Source organism: Mustela nigripes, chromosome 7 (genome assembly GCF_022355385.1).
Source record: "Mustela nigripes isolate SB6536 chromosome 7, MUSNIG.SB6536, whole genome shotgun sequence".
Classification (NCBI taxonomy): domain Eukaryota; kingdom Metazoa; phylum Chordata; class Mammalia; order Carnivora; family Mustelidae; genus Mustela; species Mustela nigripes.
The window spans coordinates 26,887,053-26,908,234 of NC_081563.1; the positions used below are offsets into that span (position 1 = coordinate 26,887,053).

At 46.2% G+C, this 21,182-nt stretch overlaps 1 protein-coding gene across 4 annotated transcripts in view; it reads right to left on the minus strand.

Moving 5' to 3' along the window:
• CRIM1 (cysteine rich transmembrane BMP regulator 1) overlaps positions 1 to 21,182 on the minus strand; it is a 189,751-nt gene that overhangs the window by 18,481 nt on the left and 150,088 nt on the right. For 3 of the 4 annotated variants that reach the window (XM_059405431.1, XM_059405432.1, XM_059405430.1), the window contains 3 exons: positions 20,401 to 20,610; positions 16,741 to 16,956; positions 12,410 to 12,631 (listed from right to left, as the gene is read on the minus strand). In XM_059405431.1, the coding sequence (XP_059261414.1) occupies positions 12,410 to 12,631; positions 16,741 to 16,956; positions 20,401 to 20,610 (648 nt within the window). The remainder of the gene's footprint in view (positions 1 to 12,409; positions 12,632 to 16,740; positions 16,957 to 20,400; positions 20,611 to 21,182) is intronic. The other variant, XM_059405433.1, reaches the window with a different exon arrangement.

Consider the following 21,182-nt stretch of genomic DNA (forward strand, 5'->3'; position numbering starts at 1 on the left):
CAGGGATGTGAAGGCGACGTGATGACTGCAGCGAACACTGCTGTGGGACAGACAGCAAGGCTGTTAACAGAATACATTCTAAAGAGTGCTCATCACAAGGAGATGGCAGATGTTAACTACACCGATGGCGGTACTCCCGTCATAGTGCATGGAACTCAAACCATCTACCTTAAACTTACTTTTAAAAATACTATTTATTTGAGAGAGAAAGAGACCGTGAGACAGAGAGAAAATGCACGTGTGCACAAGTGCCCGAGCGAGGGCCGGGCGGGACAGAGAGGCTGAGGCAGATTCCACACTAACAGGGGCTTCCCAACAGGGGCTTGACCTCACGACACTGAGATCATGACCTGAGCCGAAACCAAGAGCTGGGTGTTTAACTGTCTGTGCCACCCAGGCACCCCTGTATGCCTTAAACGTATACAGTGATGTATGTGGATTATTTCTCAATAAAACTGTGAAAAAAAACTGGGGGCGGGGAGGGTGGGTAGGGCACTGAAATAGATACCAGTCAAATGTTGGTTGGCAGCACTGCCTCAAAGAATGAGTTTCTCCTTGGAGGTGCCAGAGAATGGAAAGGGGACCAGTGCCTCAAAAAAGACCTCGTAAAAAGGCACTTGGTTGCAGGACTGAGGGACCTCAAGGTCTGCACAAAACTCCGAGCCGATGCTGAAGTTCACGGTGCAGAGCTCAGCGAGGCTCCGAGACCTAAGAACTGAATGACACCAGGCAGCATTCTCACAGCTGACCTTTTTTTTTTTTTTCTCCCCAAAAGATTTTATTTATTTATTTGACAGATCACAAGTAGGCAGAGAGGCAGGCAGAGAGAGGCAGAGGGGAAGTAGGCCCAACACGGGGCTCAATCCCTGGACCCCAAGATCATGACCTGAGCTGAAGGCAGAGGCTCAACCCACTGAGCTACCCAGGCACCCCCACAGCTCACCTTCTTAAAGACTGGAGCTCAGAGGAGACAAACTGCAGAGACAAGAGAAACACCAGAAGGTTCTGACAGAGGAACTGAAGAACTGACTGAAGAACTGAAGAGCACCCAGTGAGCATCCGTGGGGCTAAGGAACTCAGTTCCATTCAGCCTCACAGACACCCTAAGAGGGAGGGCAGTCTATGCTCCTCTTGGGGAGACGCAGGTTTGCAGAGGGGAAGGAAGCTGATGTAACCAAATCAGTATGTGGCGGAGCCCACATAACCCCTTGGCTCCACCTGCCTGCAAGGCTCGAGTTCTCTACGCTAAGCGCGACCCAGTGGCTCCCTTCCTTCCATCCCAGAACACACAGAACCCTCTTCATGTGGTCTCCAATGTGCCAGGGCCTCTCTGGAAAGTACACAACACCCTCAGGGGAGGGCCAAGCTGGTTCCAATATGCTGCTGTGTGTGGGGGGGCACGTTAGCTACAGGTGTAATATGTCAGGACCGGCAGGTCTGGGATGTGGCCTTCAATCCCTGAGGAGATCCATTTCAGAGACCGTGACAGAGCAGTGCTTCCCTTCCATTGCTTAGAGGGAGTGTTTTCTATGGTATCTTCACCTCTGATCAGTTTGAACCACCATATCAATACGCTTCATAATGATCAAGTTGTGTTTCTTCAAAGGTGCTTTAAAACAAAGCCACACGTTAAGACTACTGAACTTTCATGTGAAATAAATGGAGGATTCTTGGTTTTTGGAAAGCCCGAACCCTTTCCAGAGTGGCTGCAATGTGGCCCAGATTCGTTCATCAGAGTTTGGTTAATGAGGCTTTACAAAAATATTTCTGCTTTTGACTGAATTTTACCTGAAAGGCAAAGATCTAAACAGAGGCCTGAAACCATGGAGCTCCTTGGGCTGTCTGATGGATTTCGGTGTCCCCTAGCTGGCACACACTTTTTGTGCTTGGTTAAGCCACCGCCTTCCACGGTACAGTTGGGTCAATTTGAGAAAACTGTCAAAAGTTTAAGAAATGACCTGGTCTACAGGGAGACAAGGTGGCCGTTCTATACGATGTGAGGTTCTAAATAATGAAGTCACTGTCATCTTCCGTGGGAAGGAGCAGAGTCTGGAAATACGTATGAAAGTATTTTAAGCACTCTGGCTGAAGAAGATGTAGAAATGGAGACTCAGGAACATCCAACTAAAAGCGGTCTTTGTGGTTTATATCCGGATGTAGAGTAGGCTGGACCGCCTGACTGTTCTATTTATCACTCAGCTGGTTTGTTTACACTGACAATGACATTATTTTTATTCGTTGATACCCAATAACAGGAACTCCCACGTGCTGTACTGGCCACTGTGCTAAGTGAGTTCCAGGAGTCGGTTCCAGTGGATCTCTACAGCCCAGTGGGACAGAGTATTACCCCCGTTCCACAGCAAACCGAGGCAGGGGGGATTATGTGACTTGCCCAAGATGCATGGCTAAAAGGTGGCAAGGCCAGGATGGGAACCAACGTGGGTTGGCTCCACAGTCCCCACATACCTTCTGTCCACCTGTACCCAGCAGGGTAACCTCAGGGAGGGCCACTTCCCGGTGCCACACAAATGAACATGTGATTACTCACGAACTCTAAAAGAAAAAACGGGCCTTAGAGTTCCTGCCCCTTGTATACGTTGGGGCTTAAGGTTTTCATTTTCAAAGGTAATTTACCCTTCAACGGACTGAAACATACGTCTGGCACAGTCCTATGAAGGAACACAGATAATGAAGTGGTTGTTGAGGACTCACAGTCTTTCTTAGGCAAATCTCTCTTTAACATCTCTCGGAAGAAGAGGATTAGAGGAGAATGTTCCAAGAAAAACACGAGGTATCACACTAATATAATGAGGTTTATTTTTAGGACAAACACATCAGGAGTTCTATATCCAAACAAATGGGATCCCCTTCTTCTGAGCAGTCACTGTAGACGGCTATAAATGTCTTCCAACGATACTGCCCTTGCTTCACACGGCTTTGGAATTTTCCTTTTGCAGAGGCGCCCAGAGCCAAATTTTGACACATGCAATGAAGATAGTTACTATTTTATGGCCACTCCTTGGTTTAGGTCAGCTTTGGTATTTGGTTTCCTCAGCTCAGGCCTCTCTCATCCATCAGACCAGGCTTGAATTGACTTTTGACCTCCTTCAGAAACCAAGTCCCGGCTGTAGGATGGATAGGACACCGTGTGTGGGGACACACTCATGTGTGATGGCTCCTTCCATGGGGCTATCTAACTTGGAGCGCACAGACATGTCTTGTAGTCTTTGGATTCAAATATAAGCAACATTATAAGGCACCATGTAGGACTCGGGTTAAAGTGTGCCATGTCCTTCAGTGGTGGAATCTGGAGAACTTGGGTGTTTTGTTTTCCCTGATTCTGGTTCATAAAGAGGCCTTGAAATGTTAACTCCTCTCAAGGTGACTTTTCCAATCGTTTAAACTTTGCCCTCTTACTTAAAGAGAAGAAGTATTAAGATGCTGTTAAAGTTGAACTTTGCTGTTACTCTTGAGCTATTTTACTAATTATACCATAAAACTAATTAACAGCTGGGGAAACCACAGACTCCACAGCTGTGGTGGTTTCTTCGTCTATGAAGATCCAATTCCGTGTTTCAGAATCACTGATGTGGTGGGGCTCAGGCCTTGCTCTGAATCGGCCACGGTGAGGGATGCACATCAGACCCTGAAAAGAAGGCAGCTCCAGACATTCCCCCCTTTCCTCCGTGGAAGGATCTGAAAACGAAGATCCACACGAGCCCATGCTAGAGCTGGACTCTTCGGTGCTGCCCGGAGACAACTGTCCTGTAGAGATGCTTCAGGTTCTCACTCCGACTGTGGTGGTCAGGAGGCCAGAGTGGTGGTGTGGGAGCCACTTCCTGGGAGGAAGGTAGGCAGCTTTCGACACAGCCTCCGTTCTTTCCAAGCTCCCCGGTACTACTTAGAGTCCTGAAAGGTAATCTCCTCTGGAATCCCAGAGGCCAAGAAACTAAATGCAGCTCTTATTCTCAGAGTAAGTCCCACCACAAAATAATCCACCATAGGAGTGGAGCGGGAGGCCTGTCTTTGCTACACAACGCTGTGACAGCTCGGTCCCCAACACTGGAGACACAGTGAGGCCCGAGGCCGGTGAGGCCTCTGCCTCCAGGGAGAGGCTCCTGGATCGGGAGGATCTCACCAGCTCTACAGGACCCCAGGCCCAGGCAGACGTGCTGAAGGTTTTGGAAAGCCGTGCAAACTATAGGCCCTGCTAACGTTTCATTTTGATTTGGTTTCCTAACTCTGAAGCACTGACAGTAGCATTAGTGAGAGATCCCTCAGGCAGGTGAGAGAAGGTACGAGGTATACTACGGGTGACAGGGAATTCACAAAAAGGGGGTGAAAAAGGTGACCAAGAATCACCAGTGAAGCAGCGGACTCTGGGAAGTGTAGGGAAAGTGCCTTCAGAAATTTTCGCTTGTAACTTTAACACCGCACTGCAGTGATCTTTCTCTAACTGCCACAAAGGAACAAAATGCTACTATTCTATTTTATCTTCTTTCAACGGGTAAAATACTCAAATCCCTGGCCTGTGATCTCACCCTCATTTCTGTATCCCAAAGTCGGGCACATGCTGGGCACAAACTCTATGTCTGGAGAAGAAATCGAATGTGTGTGCCTCCTGTTTGAGAAACCAGCTTTATTTCTGCTTACGTCAACAGGAGACAAACAGAAACAGCAGCGGAGAAGGAGTATGAGCAAATAATTTGCAGGAAACAAGAGGTGCCCAGACTCACAGGCACAGATGAAGACCGATTTTCACCAGGCTGGCCCACTGGGCCTTTCCTGACTGGGGACGAACAGAACAGCAGGACTCAACTGGAGTCTTGCTGAAACCGGAGGGCGCACAAACGATTTCAATGAGGCACACAGCTCTAATATCTGTTGCAAATGATTAAAGCTTTTTGGCTAAAAATGCAAAAAATATTTATTGATTCAATTCAAAACCTGAGTTCCTTATTACTCCTAGCTTCTAATAAACATCTGCTGTTACTTCATTTTTATAAAAAGAGAAAACCTACTGCCATGTGGGCCAACCCCTACCTCTGTATCATGTCTCAAACACTTTGAAAGTGGATCTGAGCACCATTTTAAGACCTTTCTTGCAAGTCCATTTGTGCTTTATTTTACTCTATTTCTTGGGGTGGGAATCTAGGTGTATTTTAATAGCCAAAAGAACCTTTCAGGTTTCTTCAACATACTGGAAAAAATAGGTAATAAAGTCACTAGAAAAAATTATAAACTTTCCTGAGCTCCAGGAACAGAAATCTCACCAAACTTGGTAACCACAGGGACTTCTGGCTGATTTCCGGTGTGCACAAAGAGGACAGAATCTCTCAGCGAGGGGACTTAATCCGTGCATTAGCCATCTGTTATGGGTCAAGTACGCACTTCATGGATGGAGGTTCAGGGGAATACTCCATTTTCAGCTTTAACGGAGGTCCCATCTCTTACAAGGCTGACAATCCTTTATGGACATTATACAGGGAAAATACGTAATGTAGTCTAAAAGGTGAGCGGGAGCAGTGAAAGATGAAGATGGCCTAGCTAAGGAAAACAGCACGTTTGCTTTAGGACATGAGGGAAGCCATCTATGTGGAATAGTTCAGAATCCTGTCAAGAAAACCCTGAAGTGGAAACCACTGGACTTCTCAGAGAAGGTTCTTATTGTCACGGCCTTCGTGGGGTCAGGAGTGCCCCACCAGGGTCCGCCGGCTAATGTCAGTTCTGATTATGTGCCCTCATCAGAAACGTAGCCCTCTTGTAGGGGGCTCTTCCCCGCCCCCATTAGAGTGCAAAATTGGGGTTGGTCTCTTGGACCGAAATAAGAGGTGAAAGGCATGTGCTTGGGGTCTGTGCAAGAGACCTCTTTCTTTTTTTTTTTTTTTTTTAATTATTTTTTTTTTTTTAAATTTTTTATTTATTTATTTGACAGAGAGAGAGAGAGATCACAAGCAGACAGAAAGGCAGGCAGAGAGAGAGGAGGAAGCAGGCTCCCCGCTGAGCAGAGAGCCCGATGTGGGGCTCGATCCCAGGACCCTGGGATCATGACCGGAGCCGAAGGCAGAGGCTTAACCCACTGAGCCACCCAGGCGCCCCAAGAGACCTCTTTCTAATAAGACTGTGTGCTGGAGCCCCGGTAAGGGCGATGCCACTCCGAGGCATACTGGGATTTCTGTCTACACAGCTGGGACACGGAGGGGCGAAGAGAAAGCAGCATATGGAGTGAGCAGGACAGGGTGCTTCCCAGGGTGCAGGGTAAGACCTAAACAGACTGAAATCAAACACCGTTTATTTCTGTTGCAAAACTTGAGACCCATTCCAAAGTTAGCACAGAGCATGACAACCAGAGTGTTTGTAGTCTTTTACCCTTTAAACAGCACATCCAGCTCCCTCTCCCTTTCCTTCCGCTTAAATTACTTCAGCGCTATCTGAGACCACCCAGATTGCCGTGCTGGGACCTCAGGAACCCAGAGCTCTGCAGAATGTTCAGGAAGCACACCAGGGTTCTTCCTGATGCCAGTGCCCCTGGTAGCAGATGCCACCTGCTCTGTAGGAATCATGGTGGGTCACGTGCTGTAAGCTCACGGACTTCCCAAGTGGGACTAGCCTCTCAAAGTAAACAGAAATGAAAAGAGCTCCATGCTCTCTCCCACGGCTATGTCCAGAAGCAAGAAAGGACAGGGAAGCTCTGAGGCTTGAGGGCGGGGTGCTGCCCCAACCCAGCGGCACTCCAGGGCCTTGGAAAGCATGCTGCCTCCACCTGGATCACAGTCCGGCCACTCAGCCAGTGCTGGGCTGTTTAAGCCAAGCGTGAGCGGGGCGAGGTGCGCCACGCAAGCGTTGCCTAAAATGTTCTTGTCCTTCACTAGGTCATCACTGGGAGGCTCTACCCAGGCCTTCCTCTTGCAGAGAGGTAGGTGCTCCATTTGAAGAGTGATACCAGGACCTATTTGGCATGTTACCCACATCAGCTGCACCCCATGCTGGAACAGCGGTCACTGAACGGCGCTGAGTGTTCACAGTATGTTGACTACGCACAGTCACATATGGGCATCATGTCACTTCATTTTACTTCACTTCACTTTAGCGAAGCAGAGAACATTACTGTCTCCATCTCAGGGACAGATGGGGAAACTGAGCTAGAGTCATACTGCAGCCCCGAGACATAAAGCTAGCATATGCCAGAGATGGGACCAAAGCCTAAGCTCTCTTTCCAAAACACAGAAGTGTTTAAGAAAACACACTGGAGGGGTGCCTGGGTGGCTCAGTGGGTTAAAGCCTCTTCCTTCGGCTCAGGTCATGATCCCAGGGTCCTGGGATCGAGCCCCATGTCGGGCTCTCTGCTCAGCAGGGAGTCTGCTTCCTCCTCTCTCTTTGCCTGCCTCTCTGCCTACTTGTGATCTCTGTCAAAAAAATAAATAAATAAATAAAATCTAAAAAAAAAAAAAAAAAAAAAGAAAGAAAGAAAAAAGAAAACACACTGGAGAAACAGCTGTGAAAAATGCTGCAACAGAGATGCCAGTCTCGTAACATTACGGCTTAAGAATGTACAACCTTTAATTCTATGGGTTGTATGTCTCAGAGATGCGGGATTAAATATTTGCTATGTTTGACTCCTGGGCTGAGGTAAATATTCAATGATCAACAGATGTTCCACAGAAATACTATTTATATTTGTAATCGCTAAGAAAAGATACCTAAACAAATTAGCATAATCATACACATACATCTAAACAAAAATGAATGGTGTCTAACAGACTGACTCAACAGAAATCGTAGACACCGCCCTACTAAAGACATTCTTTATTAATCATTTTCTAGTTGAAGGTCACAAGAGAGAGGAAACAGAATCGTACCATCACAACCAACGGAGTGTGCCAAGCCAGCCTGACTCTACCTGAGAACTCTACTTCAAATATTAAGACATATATAATAAATATAAAAAATACCTAACCCCTAAACAGAAGGAGGTACGATCAGGTACCATCCATAACAGAACTCATTTTCACAGACCCTTGAAGATAGAGATACTTAAAGACACTTAATAGATACTGAGAAACATGTAATGAGAGTAATCTTAACTTTGTTCACATCATACGTAGGTATTTTTTAACTTGTATATATAGACTTTCATAACATATCATCTCAGAGCTCATGTATAAACACACACACGCAGACACAAACAACAGACTAGCATCCAAAAAGAACTGACCCTTGGCAAAAGTTTCTTAAGTCAGAAAGATGCACTGACTCAGAAATTTCCAGCCAACAAATAGGACTTTAAATATCTGACCTCAAATATTTTCTAAAATAACACACGGTTACAGATAAATAAACAATTGCCAAATCCCAAGTTTCAAAACAATATTCTGTGCACTGAGTAATCAGACTTGGCTGACAGTGGAGCCGCTTACTCTGGAACAGTCCTCAATCAGACGGGCTCAGTCAACAGGCACACCTGAGCACCTTCATTTCCAAAGTCAACAGCAGGTATGAACAGCAGCAATATGGGCTTGAGGACCCAGGAAGCTAAGAAAGATCTTTATGGTCAGCGTAATGCTCTTTTTCTTTATAATATTTGTCCCAGGAATGAATAAGCCCCTGGACATAGTGAAGACCCACTGGGATGCAGATGGTGGTGTTCCTCAGAGAAGCTGCTAGAATCTGGTCCTTGCTAGAAGCATCACTAGCACAGTCATCAAGGCAAGGGTGACATGGTCAGGGTCAGCATCCCCACAGGCTCTTACTATGTAAGGACTGTTGGCTGACTTGTTTACTGTCATCTAGGAGTCAAGGAATAAAGACCTCACTGAAATCATTTTTGCTCTAGAAAGATCCTAGGAAGGCATGTAGGATGTAGTGATAAGGCCACGACGCTATCTTGCACGGTGAAGTGTGTCACACAGAAGGCATCGCTGTTTATACGAAACCAAATACCCAATTTGCCATCACACATTAGAATTCCCACCAGACCTTTTACCTTCACCTGATTTATGTGTTCAAGTCATCTTCTGATTCTTGACCCTCATTCTTTAAGCGATCATTACAGTAAAAAAGCCTATGAAAATAAAATCTAAATTTGTATTTGCACAGAAAACTGGAATATAAAAAATTAGGGAATCAGAAAGTGTTCCATTAAAATGATTAGGTAATTACTACTTAGTTTCTTTCTAGTACAAGGATGAATTCCCAAATGAGGGGTATTATAAGTAATGAGACAAAGCTGTTCACTTTTCAAAATTAATCACCAATCCTATTAATTATGTCTGTATTACACATTCTATTAAACTGGCACACTAATATGAGGTCTTCACACATCAAAAGAAAAGTATTATCATTGCACATTAGTAACTTGATAATTTAGCTGAAAGAAACACAAATATTCGTAATTATACTACTTTTTGTAGGATCACCACTTTTCAATTCTCTTATGGTAAGAAAAAAGGATACTTCACAAGGTGAAAGAAGCATGCTTTTGTTTAGGGGTTTTATCACTAAAAAAGAAGTCAGATTAAAGACTGGTTTGAGGTTTTCAGAAATCTGTCTTTGAGAGACCTAATTAGGGAGAACATCCATCGAGGGACCTGCAGCCACGGTGAGATCAGTCCTGCAGGCTGGGCTGAGGCATGGAAGCTCCCAGCTAACCATCTAGGTTAAGAACGAGCTGGTTCCAAACTGAGGGAGCCTCAAACAGGACACAAGGCAAGCACTGGTCCTGTGGGCCTAGGAGAAATAATCAGGTGCTTTAGGACAGGCAAAATGATGGCCTGTCTCTTCGCTAGGTGATCTGTGGATGGTGACTCAGGCTTGGCAGCTGAGACACAGTCAGTCACCGCCTGCAGCATGTGCTGGCAAGGCCCAGGCTTGGAGCCCTTACAGAGGGCCCAGGCTGACAGGAAGCTGATAACAGAACGAGCCAGAAGAGGCCAAGGGAGCTACCTGGAGAGCCAGATAGGGAATCTTCATGTCACAGTCATGGACTGAACGTGATTTCGTATGCTTGGACATGACGGGGAGGAAGGATGAAGGCCAATCTAACAAGGCTACTTGCAAAATACATATGATGCATAGAGAAAGGGCTCAGTGACTCGAAAATAAAACATGTAATAAGTGCTAAGATGAAGGAGTAACAGCATCCAGTATTAGTCATCAGATGTTACGTCTCCCCAATGTTACCCTGAACATAAGCCTTAGATTCACATGGTACAATTATACCTACAACTTTTTGTGTTTTTGGTGGTGGTCAGGGGGCAGTACAACCGAAACAATTTCCACTGTACTATTATGAGCTTTACAAACCAAAATTTACTGAAAATGCTTACAAACTAACTTAAAGTCAAAGTAAAACATTTGGACCAAATTGGTATTTCTCTCTCCACACTAAAGGTCGTATAGTCTAAATCATGAAGGAAATGGAAAAGGATATAGGAAGGCCAAAAAAGAAAAAGAAAAAAAAAACGAAAAAAACCAAAAACAAACTCCAAAACAACAGCAAAATACAAGAAAGACACAGAATACTGACTTGAAGGTTCCTTTTCATCAATTTAAGTGTGTTAAATTGGTTTTGAGAAAGGAGTGATTTACTATTTATCATGGAAACAAACTCATTAGTTGAATAATTTACTGAGTACAAATTTATCAGTTAAGTAGCAAAACATAAGAACTTGCTTATCTAAACAAAATAATCTGCAAATTTTCAGGACGAGAGAGAGTCACTGCCAGAGTTTTTCCTCTGAAGGAAATGTGGCATTCGCAGCCTCCTGGGACCTGGTTTCTAAGTATTATCTAAGTACCCCTGACTGATTCATAAACTGCACCGAAGTTCTGACGTTTAAATATGGTAGTCCTGGTTGTACAACTCTCCTCTCCACCAATCCCCTGGCCTGAAATAGTGGCCACTCTACACCTTTTATTTGGATCTCAACAAAGGCAGTGACATTTTTTGTATAAATACTGGCCGGTTCTTTGAAAAGCTATGTAGCACTCAGCTGGATGTATGCCTTGATACATTTTTTTGGCCCCACTTATGAATTACGACGCTTACGGGTATTCTAGCAGAACCCAACATTGTTTGGTCACTAAAAGATAGGGCAGCCGTATGTCCTGATTTGCTTGGGCCACTCCTGGTCTAGAGCTGTTGTCTCATCCTGATTATAGCTTCCATTCCTCTCTCAAAAGCATCACGGTTGGAAGAATGGATCACCGAGACAGTCATTCTATTAAAAGAAGAAAACTCAGCTTTCAAACACACATTTAAACTCTCTGGCTGTTACACGGAGAAAAATCTAGCTCTGTAAAATTCCTGAGAACAGAAATTGTGTTTTTAGAATTTCTTTCCATCTCCCTATATACCAACGTGCAGAATGAGACTCCGAAGTGGTTCCCCGTCTAGGGGCCAGAGGTCTGACAGTCAAGGAGAAGGAGCTGTCCGGATGAGCTCGAGTTACGGCCAACATATACCTGAGCACATTCATCAGTTCATCTACAGGAACTGCTACAAAACACCGTGGCCAGAGTTCCCCTTTTCCTCAAGTTATCACCCCAAATATGCGTGATGACTTATATCTAGAAAGCAGGCGACAATCTCCAGCAGTGAATGCACGGTGCCTGCAGTTAGCGTGGCTTGCCTAACCGTCACCTGCTTACTCTGCTTACAGGTTCACTACTGGACTGAGATGCATCATTGTCTTTCTCTTGATTTCACAAGCTTCACTCAAAACAAAAGCAATTAAAGAGAGTAAGAGCCTTGGGAGCAGCGACTGTGCCTTTGAGAGAGTTGCCAGCTGTCTGAGCCCTGCCTTCTGGACTCCAGAGCGGCATCTGGCTTATGTCCCTACAACTAGCTTCAGTACAGACGTCAGGGGCAAATGTACGGACGTCTTCTGTTGACGGGTTAGACCCCACGGGTCACAAGAAGCAGAGGACTCTGTCGGTTTCTCAGGCCTCGTGTTGGGTCTCTAGGCCCTCGACATGGACAACTAAGTGCATGGTTGAAATGGGATCGGGGAGGTGGCAGCAGACACGAGGAGCAACCGGGCCATGAAGTCTGTGTCTCAGAGTTAGTGGATCTCAGGGCAGCAGCAAGCCTCCTGTGCTCAGGGCTCTGTGCACATACAGAAGGACCACTGCAAAGAACAGGGTGAAGAAAGAGAGTTCCATCCTGAAAATCCAAAAAGCAAAGGAGCCCAGCCGGGGAGGACGGCGCGGGAACACCACAGCATTCCGAGAGAGCCTCTCACTCCTCACAGGCTGTCTCGCGAGCACGCGTCTCGCATCGCTCTCCTCTTCAGGCACCCCTTGGGGTCCGTGTAACATGTCACAAACATGAACTGATCTAGTCAAATGGCTGCCAACGTCGATTTAACGGCCACTGGTAGGGACGAAAGGTGTTTTCCATTGGTCTTACCTATGCAGTAGGGACAACACTGGCCTTTTCTCAAGACAGGTCTTTCGCAGGATACTGACGGGCAAGACTCGGAGAAGCAGCTGATGACGCTATCCATGCACACGCAGCTGGTACAAACGTCGGGCTTCCAGGACTCGGCCGCCAGGAAGATATCCCCTTCGTCGTTTTTGCAGTAACTAGGCACGCTCTCGTTATGGGGGGAGGAAGGCTGAGGAGGTTCCTCTGGAAAAATGAACATAAGGTCAGTACGGAAAAGAAGACACTACTGGCCACCAATTGTGTGCAACACAGTGTGTTTCATGCCATCTTACAAAGAGCGCACTCAGTCACGTGGGGCTCTGAGTAACTGCTGTGAAAACAACTTAGACACCAAACAGCAAGTCTGACTGTGCAGGGTCTTCCATTTTAAAAGCCAAACAATAAAGACCACAAAAGACCTGTTACAGAGATTCTGTTAAGTAGTTTGTAACAACATTCACTCTAGTCTTGCTTTAACAAAATCCTGGTTTTCTTGGAGGGAGGGGTTGGCGGGTGGGTGGTTGAGGATTCAGATCACGATGGGTGTGAGTCAGACAAGACACCCCTCCTCCCTGCTTTTCCAGGTGGTCATGTCACGTGTTTGTGGCTAAATGAGGGAGTTTCTGGGAAAGCTTCTACTTTCTTAATAGCGTGCCGCCCACTCTTCCTGCCTTGAATCCAAGTGTGCTGCCTGTAATTGTAATATCCTGATCATACGTGTAGGGTAAGGACCTTGATATCTCTGACACCGAATCAATGCTATCAACACCTGCCTCCAAACTTCTTCGAATGTATGGAAAAGAAACTTCTGTTTGTTTAAAAATTGTGGCTGGGTTTTCTCTGACTTGTACCCGTGTGCAGTCCTAACCTCTCGATACCCAAACAGACTTTCGTTGCACCTACTGAAACACCCCTATATGTCCCACCCTGATCTTCAGGCATTCGTGTTAACGGCTGACAGACAACAGGACATCTACTCATAAGGATGTACCCACAGAGAAATCATCTGCAAGTCGTTTGTCTTTGCTGTTTAAAGACTTTGACCAGAGGGCTCCCCGAAACAGTTACAACTTGAAACAGAAAGGAGTATTACCGGGAAACCCAGAGGTCTCTCTGGGTCTTGGCATTCAATGAAATTACATAAAAAGGTATACCCTCGAGCAGAAACCTGACTGGAGTATAACAAAGGATAACATGATAGTGAGGTTCCTAGGTTAGAAATGTCACCGTGCTGCTAAGAGAAAGTGCTGTCAACCACCTTCACCACCCCAGAGCTTACAAGCAGCCATGATGTTCCCCCTAGCAAACCTCTGCATTTTCTCAAGGGCTACACGGTCAAATGAATGATCATGTGCCCCTCTTAGAACCAGTTTCCTGAAGTCCGCCATTTTCAGCCACACAACAGACATAACTAGGATAGACAGGTGGTCATCCCTGTGATGTGGAAGCTTTAATGTTCACATTCCCCTTCTATCCACCTCCTGAATACATCCGACAGCCACGAAACTGGACTTGACAAGATTCTCTCTGTGAAGCAAGGGAACTGCTTTGTTCTGGGCTCTCTCTGAGGAACAGAGGGCAGTCGGCAAAATGGACTGGGTCCGTGCCCTCTTCTCAAAATCACAGAACCCTGTCTCGTACTGCCAGTCCCAAAGTCAGTCCTAAGGGGAAAAGAGACACTGGTCCCACTGCTCCCAGTGCGCTCTGGGTCTGATTTTAGGGACAGTTCCACCGATGACATCTATATGGGTTAAAGATGGGGGTGAGACCTTTTCGGGGTCACCCAGGTCCAGGGATAATTTTGCCACTAGGTTCCTCTGGGCTATCTTCGCCCTTGTAAGCAGTGTCCACCCTCCTCATGTCTAAACATTTAGGAGAGGAAGCAGGGACAGCAAGGACGGCGCTACGGACAACAGGTGAAATGGATGCGCTAGAGTCTAGAGGCCTCTTGGTAAAACCCGGAGAAGGCCCCAGGGGACACGGGAATGCGTGATCAGTGCTAGAGGGGGAGCCGAAACGGAGGTGCAGGAGACACCTAACCCAGTCCTGGCTGAAAAGGTCATCTGGGAATCTTGCCCATGGCCTCTTCCTTCTTTAGGCCTCTCCTCCTATTGTTCTGCCACCCCAGGGACCCCTTCTTTATATTTCTGATTCCAACTACTAATGCTCGATTTGTTTTTATCTGCTCTTTCACGGGTGCTCGTTCTTTCTTCTGATTTCTACTCTACCTCCCTCTCCTACGCTATGCTTCTTTCCGCCTCTAAACAATAAAGAAGGAAGGAGATTTAATAAATCTTTAAAAAGAAAGACGTATTATTCTCTTCTCTTCCTGTTCCTACCCTGGTGAAGTGTCACCACCCACAGGGACGCTCCATCTTTCTCTGGGAACCCATTTCTGTTTCCAGACCTTGCTCTAAACCAGGGCAGAGGGAAGGGGAAGTGGAAGGACAGTGGGAATGGTGACACGGCACCCGAGGGGGACTGTCCCCCTCGGGTGCCGTGTCACCACGAGGGACACAGCTTCTCTAACTGCACGTGTATCTCGTTTCTGGACTACTTTAGAATGTAAGTATTCTAAGATTAGAGATGGCCCTTTTCTAGATGTGAAATACACCCTTTACCAAAGCTACTGCTGAAACTTACTGTGAAGAAAATGGTATTTTCATTTTAGGACTTTTAAGAATTGCTGCAACACAACTATGAATGGAAAGTTCAAAAAGATCAATTATGGGGCAGGTGACTTATTTTAAAATAAGAGCATTCCAAGAGCGCTTATTCGCAGATCTAAGAGTAACCTCTGGAATACTGACGTATAAAGCAGTAAGTCCTAATGTTTAAGATGAAGGCTGGCACTGATGTATCTCTCAAGTTATACAAAAGGAACAGACGAGCCATCCAGGCATTAAGTTATTAAAGTCAATGCTAGTGCTCAGGGGTGTTAGCCTCCTTTAGGAAGAGAACAGAAAAACGTTACAAGGGTTTGCAATATGAACAGAAGAGTGATAAAATATCAAGTGATGAAACACAAAGGTTTATGTTTTACTGAGCAGAACTACTCTAAAGACAGATATTGAGAAGGTAAATGGTTACTAATTTAAATTAAGAAGACCAAAGATTGGGGTGCCTGGGTGGCTCAGTGGGTTCAGCCTCTGCCTTTGGCTCAGGTCACGGATCTCAGGGTCCTGGGATCGAGCCCCGCATCGGGCTCTCTGCTCAGTGGGGAGCCTGCTTCCTCCTCTCTCTCTCTGCCTGCCTCTCTGCCTACTTGTGATCTCTCTCTGTCAAATAAATAAACAAAATCTTTAAAAAAAAAAAAAAAGACCAGAGATTAAGTAACAACAAAATAAACTAGTTATGTTGTCAATTCAGTGATTTTACATATACCAAGTACCTTCTGGAAAAAAGAATATATTCCAGTATTAATTACAAGTGCCACTTTAGTTATAAAACCAGGAACTTAGGCTTAAAATCCTGACACAATTTTGTTATATCTGTCTCATGACCATATATTTACCAGTCAGGGCCAGATTACTTGAGTAGTAAAAGAAAACAATACTCTAGGTGCATGTGTAGTACCAGTCAAATTAATACTTTTGATCTTAATTTATCAATCACCCCAGCTTTGAGGGGGTGAACATGATGCATATTTTAGCAATTTCCTGTTTAACATTCTCAAAAGTATCTTTGCCACCCTTATACATGCAAAGAATTTTATTTTATTTTATTTTTTAAAAATATTTTATTTATTTGACAGAGAGTTAGAGAGAGAGCACAAGTAAGCAGAGCGTCAGGGAGAGGGGGAGGGAGAAGCAGGCTCTCTGCTGAGCAGAGAGCCTGATGTGGGGCTGGACCCTGGAATCATGACCCAAGCTGAAGGCAGCTGCTTAACCAACTGAGCCACCTGGGCGCCCCAAGAATTTTATTTACATGACTTATCAATAACTGCTCTTCACATCTGTGAAAGACAAAGACGACTTTTCACCTTTGCAAAATCATAGGGAATGATTTGGTGCAGCAGGGCTGTCTCTTGAGATGCAGAGTTAAGAAAAAGGAATGGCAGAAAAAGAAACCATCTTCCTTTCCCTCAAAGGCGCAGCAGATGCAAGGCACATTCATTACATACATCTGTGGCTGACGGAAGGGAACGAACTTGGGAAGTTGGCTGCCAGAGGTTCCTGCCCAGGTTACCCGCCACTGGGGTTGGCGCGCCGCTGCCCCGTGCGGCTCCACAGGGTGCGTGAGACCCGCCCGATGACGGCGCCTGCGCCACAGCCTCCCCCACCCCAGGGCTTCGCAGGGCGCGGCGCAGTCACCTGTACACTGCGGGCAGCAAGAGTCCTGGGTGCGTGCAGGGTTCTGGCAGAGCAGCGGCGGGCACACCTCGGTCTCGCACAGCACCCTCCCACTGTGGCAGGTGCACTGTGTGCACGAGTCGATGTTCCACGTCTCTCCTTCCACAAAGTACTCTCCTCCAGGGGCGTGGCAAATGGAGGGGGTGCTGAGCTCTGGCTTTTGCACCACAAAGTCATCTGGGAAATGACAGAAAATGAAAACACAGGAAATTATTCAATTGCAGTCTCACCAGCTCTCGAAGAACCTGGCGTTGTCTGCTCGAAGGGACAGAGAAGAAGTGGCCGTAGAGGGGCTCCCTCTGCTCTTATCAAGACAACACTGAGGAAACAGTCTATGCACAGAACAGAAGGTGACAGCAGAAGAGCTGGTTTCAAGAAGGGAGGTTCAAGTGGTTCCAGTCTGTCAACAATAATGACAGAATTCAATAAGGGAATTCAATTACCTGGAGAGGACACTTCCTGTCGTGAAGAGAACAGGGCCTCTTAGGGCAGCTCTGACTGTGTGGAAGTGTCTAGAATAGCAATCTCTCACTTACTGAATGCTTACTGTGGTCCAATTTCCATGCTAAGTGCCCTATTTATTTATTCCTTACACCGACCTTGTAAGGTAGTGCTAGGCTCCTGTTTTACATATGAACAACAGAGGTCTCAGTATTAAGGCCAGACAAGGAATCTGAACCCAAGACTGTTCTTTTGGATCACGGCTATGCCTCCAGATTAAACACGACTTCCAACTGATCTGTGTGCCCCATCCTCTTCTTTAGCTCTGAGATCCTGAGGACGGTGATACTTGGAAATCCATCCTGCTGTTGAGTGGGCCGCACCCCAACTGAGACCAGCCACCAGCAAACTGAACAGGAATGCTCTTTCAGAATCAACAGTCTGGCAACCCTCACCTGAGACTAAACATCTGCTTGGCGATGTCATCATCAGAAGCAGTCAAGGCCCAGAGACCCGCGATAACTATGATTTCTTTCCTCTGAAGAGAGGCGATTTTGGTGTCTTGGTGAGATGATAATAACAGAGAGGGAACTGAATGTTTACATGTCTGCAGAGGTGCTGGGAGTTGCCCTGAGGCTGTGCCGGGCAAACAAGCAGTATGAGGACCTTAAGCATATTCGGGTAATCCAAATACAACAAGCATGTCAAGAGAGCGTTGGCAGTGGTGAACCCTGCCGAGGAACAGTCCGGAGGCACAGTAGCCAGCTCATGCTTGGGGCTCAGTGGAAACCGGTTCCAGGACAGCCACCCTGTCTGTGCAGGGGTGCTCAGAACTGGAATCTCTGAGAAGCTTCCCTGCGGTGACATTCAAAGTGGTGGTCAGCACGGGAGTCAAGCACTTTGATAACATGCAGTGGTGTGGGCTGACTTCCAGCTCAGAAGGGAACTGTGTCTACAGCTTTGTCTCAACAGAACACAGAGACTGGAACTGTGCATGAACCCATTACGGGGAAGGGACACGAGCCAGGGCTGATGTGCACAAACTCTGCAGTTGTGAGCAAAGGGGAGAGGAACAAAATCGGGATGAAAAGGAGTGGGGACGCATGGTTTACAGGGAAGACCAAAACTTCGACAAAGCAGCTCTGAACTAATGTTAGAAAAGTCCCCCTTACTGCTACTGCCTTTTTCTTTCACAAAGGACTGAGAGAGGCACTCTCAGTTAGCGCCCTTCCACACGCTGACATGTAGGGCAGTGGCCAGGAGACAGCGATGCGTGTTTGTGGGAGTCTTCTCTCGCTCACCTCTCTGCCTTACTCCGTGCCTCATGGCGAACACAGGAGCAGCAGGAGACACGGGGAGAGAGAGAGAAAACACCTGCGAAACAGTATCATTTGGTAAATCTTTTATCAGGAGAGTTTAGGAGCTGCTCACCCATCCCAGAAAGGAAAACAGCTGATCCCTGAATGGAAAAGGGGAGAAAATATTTAAATAGGAATCCCTGAATGCAACAGCTCTGGGGTCTCTCAGGAGAAGAATGTAAGAATAGATATGGATACCTGCGTATCTTCATGTATCTGTGTGTGCGTGTGTGTGTGTGTTCACCAATGAAATAATACTTCAATAATCCTGTGTGTATTACAGGAGAATTTTCCTTATCTCTGTAACAGAGAAAACTCATTTTGGTTCCACTGACTTCCAATTCTTAAGTCCATCATCTGTTCTTAGTAACATCTCTGCATTTGAACCAGTCTGGCTGAGACCTCTTCACTCAGTACAAGTTTAGCAAAGACCCGGGTGCAATCCACACTCCACACACTCAGGCCTAAAATTAAAGCATGGGGTCTTCATTGGAACAAATGATTTTTCCTTCTCCAAAGAGTTAACATAGAGTTGTTTCATTAAACTGCTCATTTATCTTCTGTGTCAATGGACACTAGTGGTTTTTCATATTTAACTAAAAAAAGTGTGAAAAAGGAAACTTTCAATATGGACACAAAGGACTGAACTATGGGGAAAACAAAACAAACATGATAATCTGGTCCTCTACAGGGGTATGGGGCTGTCTGTCACTTTGATACCTTAGTTACTGAGGGGTGTAGACACTCAGAGCTAACAGGGACATCAAGTGTCCCTCTCCTCACCCTGGTCACGGCAGACGGGGCCACCTTCCCTCTCCGGGCAGGCCTGCCTTACTGGAGAAAGGCAGGTTTCAGGTTCCTGATGTAACCCACTGCATCGGTGGATCCACCCGCAGGGGGATGTGGGGCAGGACTGATCAGAGGAGAAGTAATTAGGGCTCTGAAATCTGATAGCACATCCATTCCAACTTTACGAGATGTGATGCAAGAATCAGAAGACTTCATTTCTCCCTGGCCTTTGGGCATACTATTTGACTTGGGTAAGAGAGCTAGTATTTCTATGTCTGTTTTTCCAAACGAAACACTGTCTGATCGCACTTTCCCTTAACTCAAGTAGCTTGCAGAGAGGAAGGAATAATAAACGTAAGACTATGTTGAGCTCATTGGATGAAAGGCACTAAATGAGGGATTATGGTAATAATTACTGTTATTGACAACCGTAATTCAGACCCCCATGAGTTACATAATCTCATCTGTTCTTCTAGCAACATCTCTTGATTACCATCATTAGGATTTGAAATGTTTGGGACGTGTGGGCCCTCTAAATACCACCATTTGGCAGGAATACCACACAGCCGTTCATTTAAAAAGGGGCAACAGCCAAAGACTTCGATAATTCTCTTCCTCTCAAATATTCCTTTGTAAGTAATAAGCTTTTATGGAATAAAGTTCGCATCAGTCCTTTCCAATTAACTATACCCCTCAGCCTTAATATATTATCTGTCAAACGGAGAGCTGGAGTTTAAGAGCATTAGGTCTGCAAACCTTTACAAAGATACAGGTCAAAGACCAGTACCATTGAGTAAACCAACAAAAAAAACGAGGAGAGTCGTTTTAGGGTTTGAGCATTTTCCCTGGTCTTTGGCAAATCTTTGATAGCACCTGGCTGACTTTGTGGCCGTTGCTGACAAAAGCCACGGAGAGCGGCAGTGTGCTCCGAGGGTCGTCCCCTGCGTGTCCCCCAGAGTCACAGAGGTGATGAGGCCCTGCAAGGCAGAAGTCATTTGCTTAGGGAGTGCACGAGACGGCAGCCAGCTTTTACCTGAACATGACGGGCAGCACTGTCCCGGATGAATGGCGGGGTTGCCACAGGCAGGCACCGGGCAGGTGATCAGAGCACACATTTCCCGTCCACTGTGGCAGTAGCATTCCCGGCACCCATCGTGCCAGCTTTCCTCATTTTTATGGTGACGGCCGTCCATGGACAGACATGTGCCTGACAGGACAGGTGGCCCGGCTGGAGCAGGGACCTCTGGACAGACAGAAGGCAGCCTGGTAAAGAAGCAGCCACTGCACGGGAGAAACAGCCTGTAGTGCCCTCACAGGTAATGCGACCCAGCCACCGAAAATCACGGGTATAAAGGACGGTTCACGACACGGGAAAGGCTCGTGACAAGAAGTGAACAGGCTCTCACTTTTGAAAAAAGAAAAATCGGAAAAAAACCCTGCAAATATGCTAACCTCTGACAGGACTGCGGTTGCTTTTTACCCCTCTCCCTCTACGTCCGCATATTTTGTAGAGTAGACAAGCACGGATTTCATAGCAAATGGTACACGTATGTTTACTGTATGGAGAATAATCACTCCAGGAGTCACCCAGTGGGAAAATCCTGGGCCTCTTGAAACTAACAGATGTTTGTTCAGTGCAACAATCAAAGCAGGGACTAGATTTTTGTTTACTCTGACCCCTTAAAAACACTAAGGGTGAAAACTGCCTAACTTTGAAAAAAAAAACAACACATGACAAACTTGCAGGATCTTTTACTCCTGAATCTGTGGATCGTGCTGACAACCAAAGCACCCTGGGGTGGGTGGCCAGGCTGG